The 13239-nt window shown below is 29.5% G+C and overlaps 2 protein-coding genes and 1 long non-coding RNA gene across 3 annotated transcripts; all 3 read right to left on the reverse strand.

Annotated features, from left to right (window-relative positions):
* Positions 1-169: 169 nt before the first annotated feature.
* LOC135930902 (cysteine-rich motor neuron 1 protein-like) lies at positions 170-3504 on the reverse strand. The gene is made up of 16 exons (XM_065467701.1): positions 3474-3504; positions 3263-3355; positions 3074-3166; positions 2885-2977; positions 2694-2786; positions 2504-2596; positions 2316-2408; positions 2150-2242; positions 1963-2055; positions 1437-1532; positions 1242-1337; positions 1049-1144; positions 792-887; positions 602-697; positions 405-500; positions 170-306 (listed from the first exon to the last, which is right to left on the reverse strand). Exons 1-16 carry the CDS (start codon positions 3502-3504, stop codon positions 170-172), a joined length of 1488 nt encoding a protein of 495 aa, XP_065323773.1.
* Positions 3505-3823: 319 nt separating this feature from the next.
* Positions 3824-4272, reverse strand: LOC135931044 (uncharacterized). Its single transcript, XR_010572917.1, has 3 exons — positions 4196-4272; positions 4009-4101; positions 3824-3916 (listed from the first exon to the last, which is right to left on the reverse strand). It is a non-coding gene; the product is annotated as an uncharacterized LOC135931044 (long non-coding RNA).
* A 286-nt stretch (positions 4273-4558) lies between these two features.
* LOC135930903 (cysteine-rich motor neuron 1 protein-like) lies at positions 4559-13239 on the reverse strand. Its single transcript, XM_065467702.1, has 21 exons — positions 13196-13239; positions 12776-12824; positions 12629-12703; positions 11865-11963; positions 10801-10875; positions 10047-10145; positions 8964-9059; positions 8770-8865; positions 8574-8669; positions 6619-6711; positions 6430-6522; positions 6251-6343; positions 6062-6154; positions 5883-5975; positions 5693-5785; positions 5514-5606; positions 5325-5417; positions 5145-5237; positions 4956-5048; positions 4765-4857; positions 4559-4668 (listed from the first exon to the last, which is right to left on the reverse strand). Exons 1-21 carry the CDS (start codon positions 13208-13210, stop codon positions 4559-4561), a joined length of 1833 nt encoding a protein of 610 aa, XP_065323774.1. The 5' UTR covers positions 13211-13239.

Below are 13239 nucleotides of genomic sequence, written 5' to 3' on the forward strand. Positions count from 1 at the left end.
AGATCCATCGAGTGGGGCTTGGTTTACATTTGCGTCGACTAATACCTTTACCCTTCTTGTATCTGTATTGGCAATTTTTCCCACAGAATGTACATTCAGGCTCTAAAGCGTTATATTAGTTTATTATTTAAAAAAATAGTTGAATTATAATAGAATTATCTGTTATTTTTCACCAGCTTAAATCAATATTCGATAGAAAAAGAGTTATACCATCTGGCTTAGGTTTGCATTTGCATGACGGGCAAATACCATCACCTGTTTCGAGTCCATATTGGCAATATATCCTACACAATGGACATACAGGCTCTAAAGAGATTTATTAGTTAATTTTAAAAATAGTTGAATTATAACAGAATATGTTTTATCTTCAGAAAAAATAATATTTTTTTAAAAAATAATTATACCATCTGGCTTCGGTTTGCATTTACAGAGCGGACAAATACCTTCACCTGTTTCAAATCCATATTGGCAATTAATCCCACACAATGGGCATTCAGGCTCTAAGGAGATATAAATTTTTTTTAAATAAGTTGAATTATAATACAAATTTGTGTATTTTTATTAGAGTTAGAAATATATTGGATCGTAAAAATAGTTATACCATCTGGCTTAGGTTTGCATTTGCATAATGGGCAAATACCATCACCTGCTTCAAAACCATATTGGCAATTGATTCCACATAATGGACATTCAGGTTCTAAGATATAAGTTTTTTTAAATAAGTTGAATAATACAAATTTGGGTATTTTTATTACAGTTAAAAATAATATTCGATGGAAAAATAGTTATACCATCTGGCTTAGGTTTGCATTTGCATAGCGGGCAAATACCTTCACCAGTCTCAAATCCATATGGGCAATTTATCCCACACAACGGACATTTAGGCTCTAAAGAGTTAAAACAGTTTTAATAAAAAAAAGTTGAATATAACACAATTTTGTGTCATTTTTCTGATAGCTAAAATAATATTTGATCGAAAAATCGTCCAATTAATAACATAAGTTGATGTCTTTTTTAGGCTAAGTAATATTCAGATGAAAAAAAATACCATCTGGCTTAGGTTTGCATTTGCATAACGGGCAAATACCATCACCTGTTTCGAATCCATATTGACAATTTATTCGACACAAAGGACATATAGGCTCTAAGGATATGGAATAGTTTATATTAAAAATAGTTGAATTTAAAATAGCTTTATTTATCTTCAGCTAAAATAATATTCGTTTAATAAATAGTTATACTATCTGGCTTAGATTTGCATTTGCAAGACAAGCAATTGCCTTCAGCTTTCTCGAATCCATATTTGCAAGTTAAATAACACACTGGATAACAGAGATCTAATGAAATGTATTAGTTTATTTTTTTAAATAGTTAAATTAAAATATAGTTTTATTGATCTTCAGCTATAATAATATTCGTTTAAAAAATAGTTATACTATCTGGCTTAGGTTTGCACTTGCATGACGGGCAATTGCCTTCACCTTTCTCAAATCCATATTGGCAATTTATAGAGCACAATGGACATTCAGGTTCTAAGAAAATGTATTAGTTTATTTAAAAAAATTTTGAATTAAATAAGAGTTTTATTTATCTATAGTAATGTTAAACGCCACATTTTGAGCCGATTTTTAAAAATGGCTAACTCAATATTTTATCCGGAAACAATATTATGCAAGGATTTTGCTCATAGTTGACACAAAGGTTTGGAAATATATAAACAATATATAGAGGCTTAGACAATATTTTTCTGGCTAAAACAGTTAGCTGTTTTATAAATCGGCTCAGAGCCGTTTAGCAACACTAATCTTTGGCTAAGATAATATTCGCGTAAATAGTTAAACTAACTAACTTAGGTTTGCATTTGCGTGACGGGCAATTGCTTTTTCTCAAATCCGTTTATTTTAAACAAAGTTAAAATAGATTTTTATTTATCTTCAGAAATTAGCTCAGATATTATATTACCTGGCTTAGGTTTGCATTTGCATGACGGGCAATTGCCTTCACCTTTCTCGAATCCATATTGGCAATTTATATAGCATACAGGACAAACTGGTTCTAAGGAAATATGTTAGTTTATTTTTGAAAATGTTAAATAAAATAGAGTTTTATTATTCTTCAGCATAAATAATATGAGCTATAGTCATACTACCTGGTTTAGGTTTGCATTTGCAAGATGGGCAATTGCCTTCACCTTTCTCGAATCCATATTGGCAATTTATATAGCACACAGGACATACAGGTTCTAAGGAAATATTAGTTAATTTTAAAAAAAAGTTGAATAAAATAGAGTTATATTTATCTAAATAGTTGTATACCTGGCTTAGGTTTGCATTTACATGATGGGCAATTGCCTTCACCTTTCTCGAATCCATATTGGCAATTTATATAGCACACAGGACATACAGGTTCTAAGGAAATATTAGTTAATTTTAAAAAAAAGTTGAATAAAATAGAGTTTTATTTATCTTCAGCATAATTAATATTAGCTTAGATAGTTGTAAACCTGGCTTAGGTTTGCATTTACATGATGGGCAATTGCCTTCACCTTTCTCGAATCCATATTGGCAATTTATATAGCACACAGGACATACAGGTTCTAAGGAAATATATAAGTTTATTTTAAAAAATGTTGAATAAAATAGAGTTTTATTTAACTTCAGCATAAATAATAATAACTTAGATAGATATACTACCTGGCTTAGGTTTGCATTTGCATGATGGGCAATTGCCTTCACTTTTCTCATATCCATATTGGCAATCTATATAGCACACAGGACATACAGGCTCTAAAGGAAATGTATTAGTTTATTTTAAAAAAAGTTAAATATAATAGAGTTTTATTTATCTTCATCATAAATAATATTAGCAAAGATAGTTATTCTACCTGGCTTAGGTTTGCATTTACACGATGGACAATTGCCTTCACCTTTCTCGAATCCATATTGGCAATTTATATAGCACACAGGACATACAGGTTCTAAGGAAATGTAATAGTTTATTTTAAAAAAAGTTGAATAAAATAGAGTTGAATTTATCTTCAGCATAATTAATATTAGCTTAGATAGTTGTATACCTGGCTTAGGTTTGCATTTGCATGACGGACAATTGCCTTCACCTTTCTCGAAACCATATTGGCAATTTATATAACACACAGGACATACAGGTTCTTAGGAAATGTAATGGTTTATTTTTTAAAAAGTTGAATAAAATAGAGTTTTATTTATCTTCAGCATAATTAATATTAGCTTAGATAGTTGTATACCTGGCTTAGGTTTGCATTTACATGATGGGCAATTGCCTTCACTTTTCTCGAATCCATATTGGCAATTTATATAGCACACAGGACATACAGGTTCTAAGGAAATGTAATAGTTTATTTGAAAAAAAGTTGAATAAAATAGAATTGAATTTATCTTGAGCAAATATTAGCTTAGATAGTTATACTACCTGGCTTAGGTTTACATTTGCATGACGGGCAAGTGCCTTCACCTTTTTCGAATCCATATTGGCAATTTATATAGCACACAGGACATACAGGTTCTTAGGAAATATTTTAGTTTATTTTTAAAAAAGTTGAATAAAATAGTTAAATTTATCTTCAGCATAATTAATATTAGCTTAGATAGTCGTATACCTGGCTTAGGTTTGCATTTACATGATGGGCAATTGCCTTCACCTTTCTCGAATCCATATTGGCAATTTATATAGCACACAGGACATACGGGTTCTAAGGAAATGTATTAGTTAATTTTAAAAAAAGTTGAATAAAATAGAGTATTATTTATCTTCAGCATAATTAATATTAGCTTAGATAGTTGTATACCTGGCTTAGGTTTGCATTTACATGATGGGCAATTGCCTTCACCTTTCTCGAATCCATATTGGCAATTTATATAGCACACAGGACATACAGGTTCTAAGGAAATGTAATAGTTTATTTGAAAAAAAGTTGAATAAAATAGAATTGAATTTATCTTGAGCAAATATTAGCTTAGATAGTTATACTACCTGGCTTAGGTTTACATTTGCATGACGGGCAAGTGCCTTCACCTTTTTCGAATCCATATTGGCAATTTATATAGCACACAGGACATACAGGTTCTTAGGAAATATTTTAGTTTATTTTTAAAAAAGTTGAATAAAATAGTTAAATTTATCTTCAGCATAATTAATATTAGCTTAGATAGTTGTATACCTGGCTTAGGTTTGCATTTACATGATGGGCAATTGCCTTCACCTTTCTCGAATCCATATTGGCAATTAATATAGCACACAGGACATACAGGCTCTAAAGAAATGTATTAGTTAATTTAAAAAAGTTGAATAAAATGAGTTTTATTTATCTTCAGCATAAATTAATATTAGCTTAGATATTTATATTACCTGGCTTAGGTTTGCATTTGCATGACGGGCAATTGCCTTCACCTTTCTCGAATCCATATTGGCAATTTATATAGCACACAGGACATACAGGCTCTAAAGAAATACATTAGGTTATTTTAAAAATATTTGAATTAGAATAGAGGTTGTATTTATCTTCAGCATAAATAATATTAGCTTAGATAGTTATACTACCTGGCTTAGGTTTACATTTGCATGACGGACAATTGCCTTCACCTTTCTCGAATCCATATTGGCAATTTATATAGCACACAGGACATACAGGCTCTAAAGAAATGTTTTAGTTTATTTTTAAAAAAGTTGAATAGAGTAGTTATATTTATCTTCAGCATAAAATAATATTAGCTTAGATATTTATATTACCTGGCTTAGGTTTGCATTTGCATGACGGGCAATTGCCTTCACCTTTCTCGAATCCATATTGGCAATTTATATAGCACACAGGACATACAGGCTCTAAAGAAATACATTAGTTTATTTTAAAAATATTTGATTTAGAATAGAGGTTTATTTATCTTCAGCATAAATAATATTAGCTTAGATATTTATACTACCTGGCTTAGGTTTACATTTGCATGACGGACAATTGCCTTCACTTTTCTCGAATCCATATTGGCAATTAATATAGCACACAGGACATACAGGCTCTAAAGAAATACATTAGGTTATTTTAAAAATATTTGAATTAGAATAGAGGTTTATTTATCTTCAGCATAAATAATTATCGCTTAGATATATACTACCTGGCTTAGGTTTACATTTGCATGACGGACAATTGCCTTCACCTTTCTCGAATCCATATTGGCAATTAATATAGCACACAGGACATACAGGCTCTAAAGAAATGTATTATTTTTAAAAAAGTTGAATGAGTTTTATTTATCTTCAGCATAAATAATATATAGCTTAGATATTTATACTACCTGGCTTAGGTTTACATTTGCATGACGGACAATTGCCTTCACCTTTCTCGAATCCATATTGGCAATTTATATAGCACACAGGACATACAGGCTCTAAAGAAATACATTAGTTTATTTTAAAAATATTTGATTTAGAATAGAGGTTTATTTATCTTCAGCATAAATAATATTAGCTTAGATATATACTACCTGGCTTAGGTTTACATTTGCATGACGGACAATTGCCTTCACCTTTCTCGAATCCATATTGGCAATTTATATAGCACACAGGACATACAGGCTCTAAAGAAATGTATTATTTTTAAAAAAGTTGAATGAGTTTTATTTATCTTCAGCATAAAATATATTAGCTTAGATATTTATATTACCTGGCTTAGGTTTGCATTTGCATGACGGGCAATTGCCTTCACCTTTCTCGAATCCATATTGGCAATTTATATAGCACACAGGACATACAGGCTCTAAAGAAATACATTAGTTTATTTTAAAAATATTTGATTTAGAATAGAGGTTTATTTATCTTCAGCATAAATAATATATAGCTTAGATATATACTACCTGGCTTAGGTTTACATTTGCATGACGGACAATTGCCTTCACTTTTCTCGAATCCATATTGGCAATTAATATAGCACACAGGACATACAGGCTCTAAAGAAATGTATTATTTTTAAAAAAGTTGAATGAGTTTTATTTATCTTCAGCATAAAATATATTAGCTTAGATATTTATATTACCTGGCTTAGGTTTGCATTTGCATGACGGGCAATTGCCTTCACCTTTCTCGAATCCATATTGGCAATTTATATAGCACACAGGACATACAGGCTCTAAAGAAATACATTAGTTTATTTTAAAAATATTTGAATTAGAATAGAGGTTTATTTATCTTCAGCATAAATAATTATAGCTTAGATATATACTACCTGGCTTAGGTTTACATTTGCATGACGGACAATTGCCTTCACCTTTCTCGAATCCATATTGGCAATTAATATAGCACACAGGACATACAGGCTCTAAAGAAATGTATTATTTTTAAAAAAGTTGAATGAGTTTTATTTATCTTCAGCATAAATTATATTAGCTTAGATATTTATATTACCTGGCTTAGGTTTGCATTTGCATGACGGGCAATTTCCTTCACCTTTCTCGAATCCATATTGGCAATTTATATAGCACACAGGACATACAGGCTCTAAAGAAATACATTAGTTTATTTTATAAATATTTGATTTAGAATAGAGGTATATTTATCTTCAGCATAAATAATATTAGCTTAGATATATACTACCTGGCTTAGGTTTACATTTGCATGACGGACAATTGCCTTCACTTTTCTCGAATCCATATTGGCAATTAATATAGCACACAAGACATACAGGCTCTAAGGAAATATATTAGTTTATTTTAAAAATTGAATTAACATAGAGTTATCTATCTTCAGCTAAAATAATATATTCGTTTTTTTAATGAAAACTCCAATTAGTGTGTGTCTTGATATTCTCAAAATACGCTTTTTAGATTACTAAGATTTAAAAACAAATGTAGTCGGGCACTCATCTTTGTAAAAAATTTCTTATGAATCATAAACTATAACACAAAATATTTCGGTATTATCAAACAAAACTCATTATTAAATGCTACTAACAATATAAACATACGATAATTTTAAGAATTAAGTATATTTTATCAAGAGAAGATCTGATAATGATAAAATTATGCCATGAGAAGAAAAATTAGAATAAAATCTAATTCCTGAATTCTTTAGGAAAAAATAGAGGAATATTCTTCCACTTCAACAAGCTTTAACGAGACCTGGTAATACGGGTTCCGTACACCGAAAAATTATGTAGTAGGCTACACCCTTTTGAATCTTATAAACTGAAAAAAAATATTAATAAAAATATGGCCCTTACTTTGGCAAGAAATAATCAAATTGTCGTTTATTGTTAACTGTTTTACAAGAAGAAAAAAAGATAGATTAATTATCTTTATGATTTTTTATAATTTTATGGATCTCAAAGTAAGCCATGTGTTTTGCATTATAATTTATAATTAAAAGAAAAAAATTGGAAAAAAAAGGCGAGCGGCTGGCTATAGATTAACATAATGAGAACACGTCTAACCCATTTTGAAATAAGTAAAAATAAATGAAGGTCTTATCTTAAAGTTATTTTTTGTCAAATATTAGTATTTTCAAATTTTATAAAATACGACTTAATCTAATTATTTTAAAAAAAATTATTAATAAAATGCCAAATTTCATAAATAGAAAGGGACATGTTTTAGAGTTATAAAAATTTTAAAACGCTACGTTAGATAAATATAGAAACGTCAATTAGGGTGGTTCTCTGGGTTTTTTTGTTGCTAAATGAGTTACAATATTATTAGAGAGTCTAAAGAATTTCTTTAGAGAAATAGAGATCCGGTGGAAAAATATTATCGGCTTGGAACTTCTATGTAACAAATATATGGTTTCCGATATTTAAAATAAAATAAATAAAAGCATATTAATGAAGTACTCCTCCTTATTAGAAAATAAGTGGATAAGTAGCAAATAATTTTAAGACTCTATATTAATTATAACAACCATTTGTCAAATATAAATCACCATTGCGTACAGTGGCGTAGCTACGGGGGTGGTTTTCGGGTTTGGACCCCTTCCAGAGCAAATTTTTTTTAGATTATACGTTCAAAAGACTTAAAAGTGACTTTATATCAAATAAATGCCATTAATATTTATATTTTTCTGGTTTTGATGTTTGTGGAAGGATATTAAATTACTATTGAAATTATTCTGGGTAGTATTATTATAAAGAATAACATATCATTTTAAAAATATATTTATTATATATTGTCAAAGATGTGGTTATGATTTTTAGGACAAACCCGGCCGAAGGCCGGGCAAAAGGGCCGCAGGCCCGTTAAAGGAAGTCTGGGGGCGAAGCCATCAGGATTTTATATGTATGGACCCCCTCTAAGAAAAATTCCTAGCTACGCCACTGATTGCGTACGTGATAATGCATTCGCGATAATATTTACGCTGTGATGCATTCGCGATAATAATTTCGAGCTAATACCTTTCGCTAGGATGCATTCGCGATAATGCATTTGCTCTAATACATTCGCTATAATTCATTGGATGTTTTAATGGTAATGCATTCGTAATGCATTCGCGGCTATGCATTCACAACATTGACATGTAACCAAAATAATATTCATTTAAAAAAATAGCAATAGTTATACTATCTGGCTTAGGTTTGCATTTGCATGATGGGCAATTGCCTTCACCTTTCTCGTATCCATATTGGCAATTTTTATAACACAAAGGACACACAGGTTCTAAGAATATGTAATAGTTTATTTTGATAATAGTTGAATTGAAACAGAGTTGTTTTTTTAATATTTGCTAAAATAATATTCGTTTAAAAAATAGTTATACCATCTGGCTTAGGTTTGCATTTGCATGGCGGGCAAATACCATCACCTGTTTCGAATCCATATTGGCAATATATTTTACACAATGGACATACAGGCTCTAGAGAGATTTATTAGTTTATTTTAAAAATAGTTTAATTATAACAGAATATGTTTTATCTTCAGAAAAAATAATGTTCTTTTGAAAAATAATTGTACCATCTGGCTTAGGTTTGCATTTGCATAGCGGGCAAATACCCTCTCCCGTCTCAAATCCGTATTCACAATTAATACCACACAATGGACATTCAGACTCTAAGGAGTTATATTGGTTTTATAAAACAAGAGTTAAATATTTTTAAAAATTTCTTTTCTTTTTTTTCCAACTCAAATATTATACGATTAAAAAATAGTTTTGACTTAGATTTAAGTTTGCACAGATGACAGGTAGCGACAATTGACTCATATTCGTATATACAGTGCATCTTATATCTAAGCTCTAAAACATCTTTCTCAGTCAAAAATTAGATTTAAAAATAATTATACCTACTATATTCTAACCCCAGAATATCTAGTTTACATCTGCATGAGGGACAGTAGATGTAACCCTTCTCATAACTTATATGGTAATTTAAATCGCCGCAAAGTATGCAGAAAATATAGCATATTTCGTATACTTTGCCGCGTATTCGCGATCACTTTAAATGAGGTGCCATTCAAGGAAGAGCAATTTTTTTTCCTAAGCTATGTCCAAAATATATATATATGTGATATTTCCCAAACTTTAACTTTAGATTTCCTTAGGAATTTTAAAAAAACTTTTGAAATAGGCTTTGACCGTAACCTTATTAACCATTAGAGGGTAAATGTTAACTACGATGTGGAAAAATTTGGTCTGTCTTATGGTCAATAATTTGTAATGGAGGTATATATGTGAATGGCTAGCCAAACCATGATTTTATCATTGTTTAACAAAACATTATTTTCGTGGCAACACATATTAAGCTCCAATAAAATTAATACGATATTTTTTTAAAAAAATGCCGAACCCCCTATTTTAGAATTAATAGTAATTAGGGAGACCCTCGATTTTGATATTACTTTTATAAGTTAGGCATGAAACCAAACATTAAAAGAGATATATAAATTATGTTTAAGGATTTGAAAATACTTTTATAAGAATTATATATTAAAAAGCATTCGTGTTTGTTAAACCGCTCGTTAAAAATGTCTAACTTTATAGTTTTTTTAGCAATTGTTTTGTCAGTTGAAAAGATAATTTGAAAGAAAATATATTTATACCTGGCTCAGGTTTGCATTTGCATAGAGGATAGATGCCTTCACCCGTCTCATATCCATATCGACAGTTTATGTCACACAATGGATGCTTGTAATGTGACTCTAAAGAGTTTATCATTTAAAAAAATTTTTTTTTAAATAGTTATACCAGTTTAATAAAAGATATAATTTGAAAGGAAAATAAATATGCTTAGCCTAGGTTTGCATTTTCCTAGGTGGCAAATATGTCACATCCATATTGAGAATTAATATCACCCAAATTCGTAACAAAGTTTGCAACAAGTACCAGCCTTAAGGACTCGGATAAAATATGGAAATCGGGAAACCAGAAAATGATACCCATATTTTTTTAAAAAGATATAAGAACCGGAAATATAAATAATTTTGTAATTTTCAGGAACGGTTCAAAAATTGGTTAGAACCGTCATGAAAATCGGTTCAAGTCAACTCAAATAATGGCACGAGTCATTCAAAGGTTCAAATCAACTCAAAAATGGGCTTTTTAAAAAAAAAACTTGAGCTAAAACTAGGTTTATTTTTGGTCTAACGCCCTGATTTATATTTATTTTAATTTTATACTATTTTGCAATTATTTAACAAAAACTTGTACTTCTTTAAAGCCGCGTTTAAAACGCGTAAATGGCAACTTAAAAAGATAATAATCTCTCACATCATTTAAACATTAATGTCAAATTTAGTGTTTGTTTGTGGATGGTTTTATATAAAACGAATAAATGTTAGTAGGTAAATTACGCACTTGAACCATATCTTGGGAGTTTTAAACTTGTTGTCTCAATTGTCTCAACTGTCTCAACTTCTGGCGTAACATTATCTAAATAAAATTAGGGTTTATATTAGTAAAGTATATTTAAAAATTTCTTTTCTTTTTTTTCCAACTCAAATATTATACGATTAAAAAATAGTTTTGACTTAGATTTAAGTTTGCACAGATGACAGGTAGCGACAATTGGCTCATATTCCTATATACAGTGCATCTTATATCTAAGCTCTAAAACATCTTTCTCAGTCAAAAATTAGATTTAAAAATAAATATACCTACTAATATATTCTAACCCCAGAATATCTAGTTTACATCTGCATGAGGGACAGTAACAGTAGATGTAACACTTCTCATAACTTTTATGATAATTTAAATCGCCGCGAAGTATGCAGAAAATATTGCATATTTCGTATACTTTGCCGCGTATTCGCGATCACTCTAAATGAGGTGCCATTCAAGAAAGAGCAATTTTTTTTCATAAGCTATGTCCAAAATATATATATATGTGATATTTCCCAAACTTTAACTTTAGATTTCCTTAGGAATTTTAAAAAAACTTTTGAAATAGGCTTTGACCGTAACCTTATTAACCATTAGAGGGTAAATGTTAACTACGATGTGGAAAAATTTGGTCTGTCTTATGGTCAATAATTTGTAATGGAGGTATATATGTGAATGGCTAGCCAAACCATGATTTTATCATTGTTTAACAAAACATTATTTTCGTGGCAACACATATTAAGCTCCAATAAAATTAATACGATATTTTTTTAAAAAAATGCCGAACCCCCTATTTTAGAATTAATAGTAATTAGGGAGACCCTCGATTTTGATATTACTTTTAGAAGTTAGGCATGAAACCAAACATTAAAAGAGATATATAAATTATGTTTAAGGATTTGAAAATACTTTTATAAGAATTATATATTAAAAAGCATTCGTGTTTGTTAAACCGCTCGTTAAAAATGTCTAACTTTAAAGTTTTTTTAGCAATTGTTTTGTCAGTTGAAAAGATAATTTGAAAGAAAATATATTTATACCTGGCTCAGGTTTGCATTTGCATAGAGGATAGATGCCTTCACCCGTCTCATATCCATATCGACAGTTTATGTCACACAATGGATGCTTGTAATGTGACTCTAAAGAGTTTATCATTTAAAAAAATTTTTTTTTAAATAGTTATACCAGTTTAATAAAAGATATAATTTGAAAGGAAAATAAATATGCCTAGCCTAGGTTTGCATTTTCCTAGGTGGCAAATATGTCACATCCATATTGAGAATTAATATCACCCAAATTCGTAACAAAGTTTGCAACAAGTACCAGAATCTAGAACCTTAAGGACTCGGAGAAAATATGGAAATCGGGAAACCAGAAAATGATACCCATATTTTTTTAAAAAAGATTTAAGAACCGGAAATATAAATAATTTTGTAATTTGCAGGAACGGTTCAAAAATTGGTTAGAACCGTCATGAAAATCGGTTCAAGTCAACTCAAATAATGGCACGAGTCATTCAAAGGTTCAAATCAACTCAAAAATGGGCTTTTTAAAAAAAAACTTTAGTTAAAACTAGGCTTATTTTTGGTCTACCGCCCTGATTTAAATTTATTTTAATTTTATACTATTTTGCATTTATTTAACAAAAACTTGTACTTCTTTTAAAGCCGCGTTTAAAACGCGTAAATGGCAACTTAAAAAGATAATAATCTCTCACATCATTTAAACATTAATGTCAAATTTAGTGTTTGTTTGTGGATGGTTTTATATAAAACGAATAAATGTTAGTAGGTAAATTACGCACTTGAACCATATCTTGGGAGTTTTAAACTTGTTGTCTCAACTGTCTCGACTGTCTCAACTTCTGGCGTAACATTAGCTAAATAAAATTAGGGTTTATATTAGTCAAATATATTAATAAATTTAAATTAAAAAAAAAAAAAATTATTACCATAGTTTTTGACCGAAAATTGAATGAAAAATACACTTGCGAGTAATATCTATATAAATTGTAATAATATAAACCTGTAAATTATGCTTTCATTTAAATCGCAGAAAATATCTTCGAACTCAATTGAATATCTTATTAAATTTATACATTTATGACAATTTTACCTTATAATTTATATTCATTGGCAATAAATTGGAGTGTTGTTAAACGGCTTGATTTGCCGATTTTTAAAAACCAGGAAAATATTGCTTAAACGTCGAGGTTTCGCTAATAGATGTTCAATCCTATGTGCCATCTATGAAGCAAAATCTTTAGACTTGTTTTTCTTGGTAAAATATTGAGTTAGCCGTCTTTAAAAATAGGCTTAAATCGAACCATTTAACAACAAATAATTAGAATGCAATTTTATAAATTACTTACATGCAAGTGCAACATAGTAAAAAAAAATTTTTTAATGGTAATGT

Source organism: Gordionus sp. m RMFG-2023, chromosome 1, assembly GCF_954871325.1.
Source record: "Gordionus sp. m RMFG-2023 chromosome 1, tfGorSpeb1-WG-v2, whole genome shotgun sequence".
Lineage (NCBI taxonomy): Eukaryota > Metazoa > Nematomorpha > Gordioida > Chordodea > Parachordodidae > Gordionus > Gordionus sp. m RMFG-2023.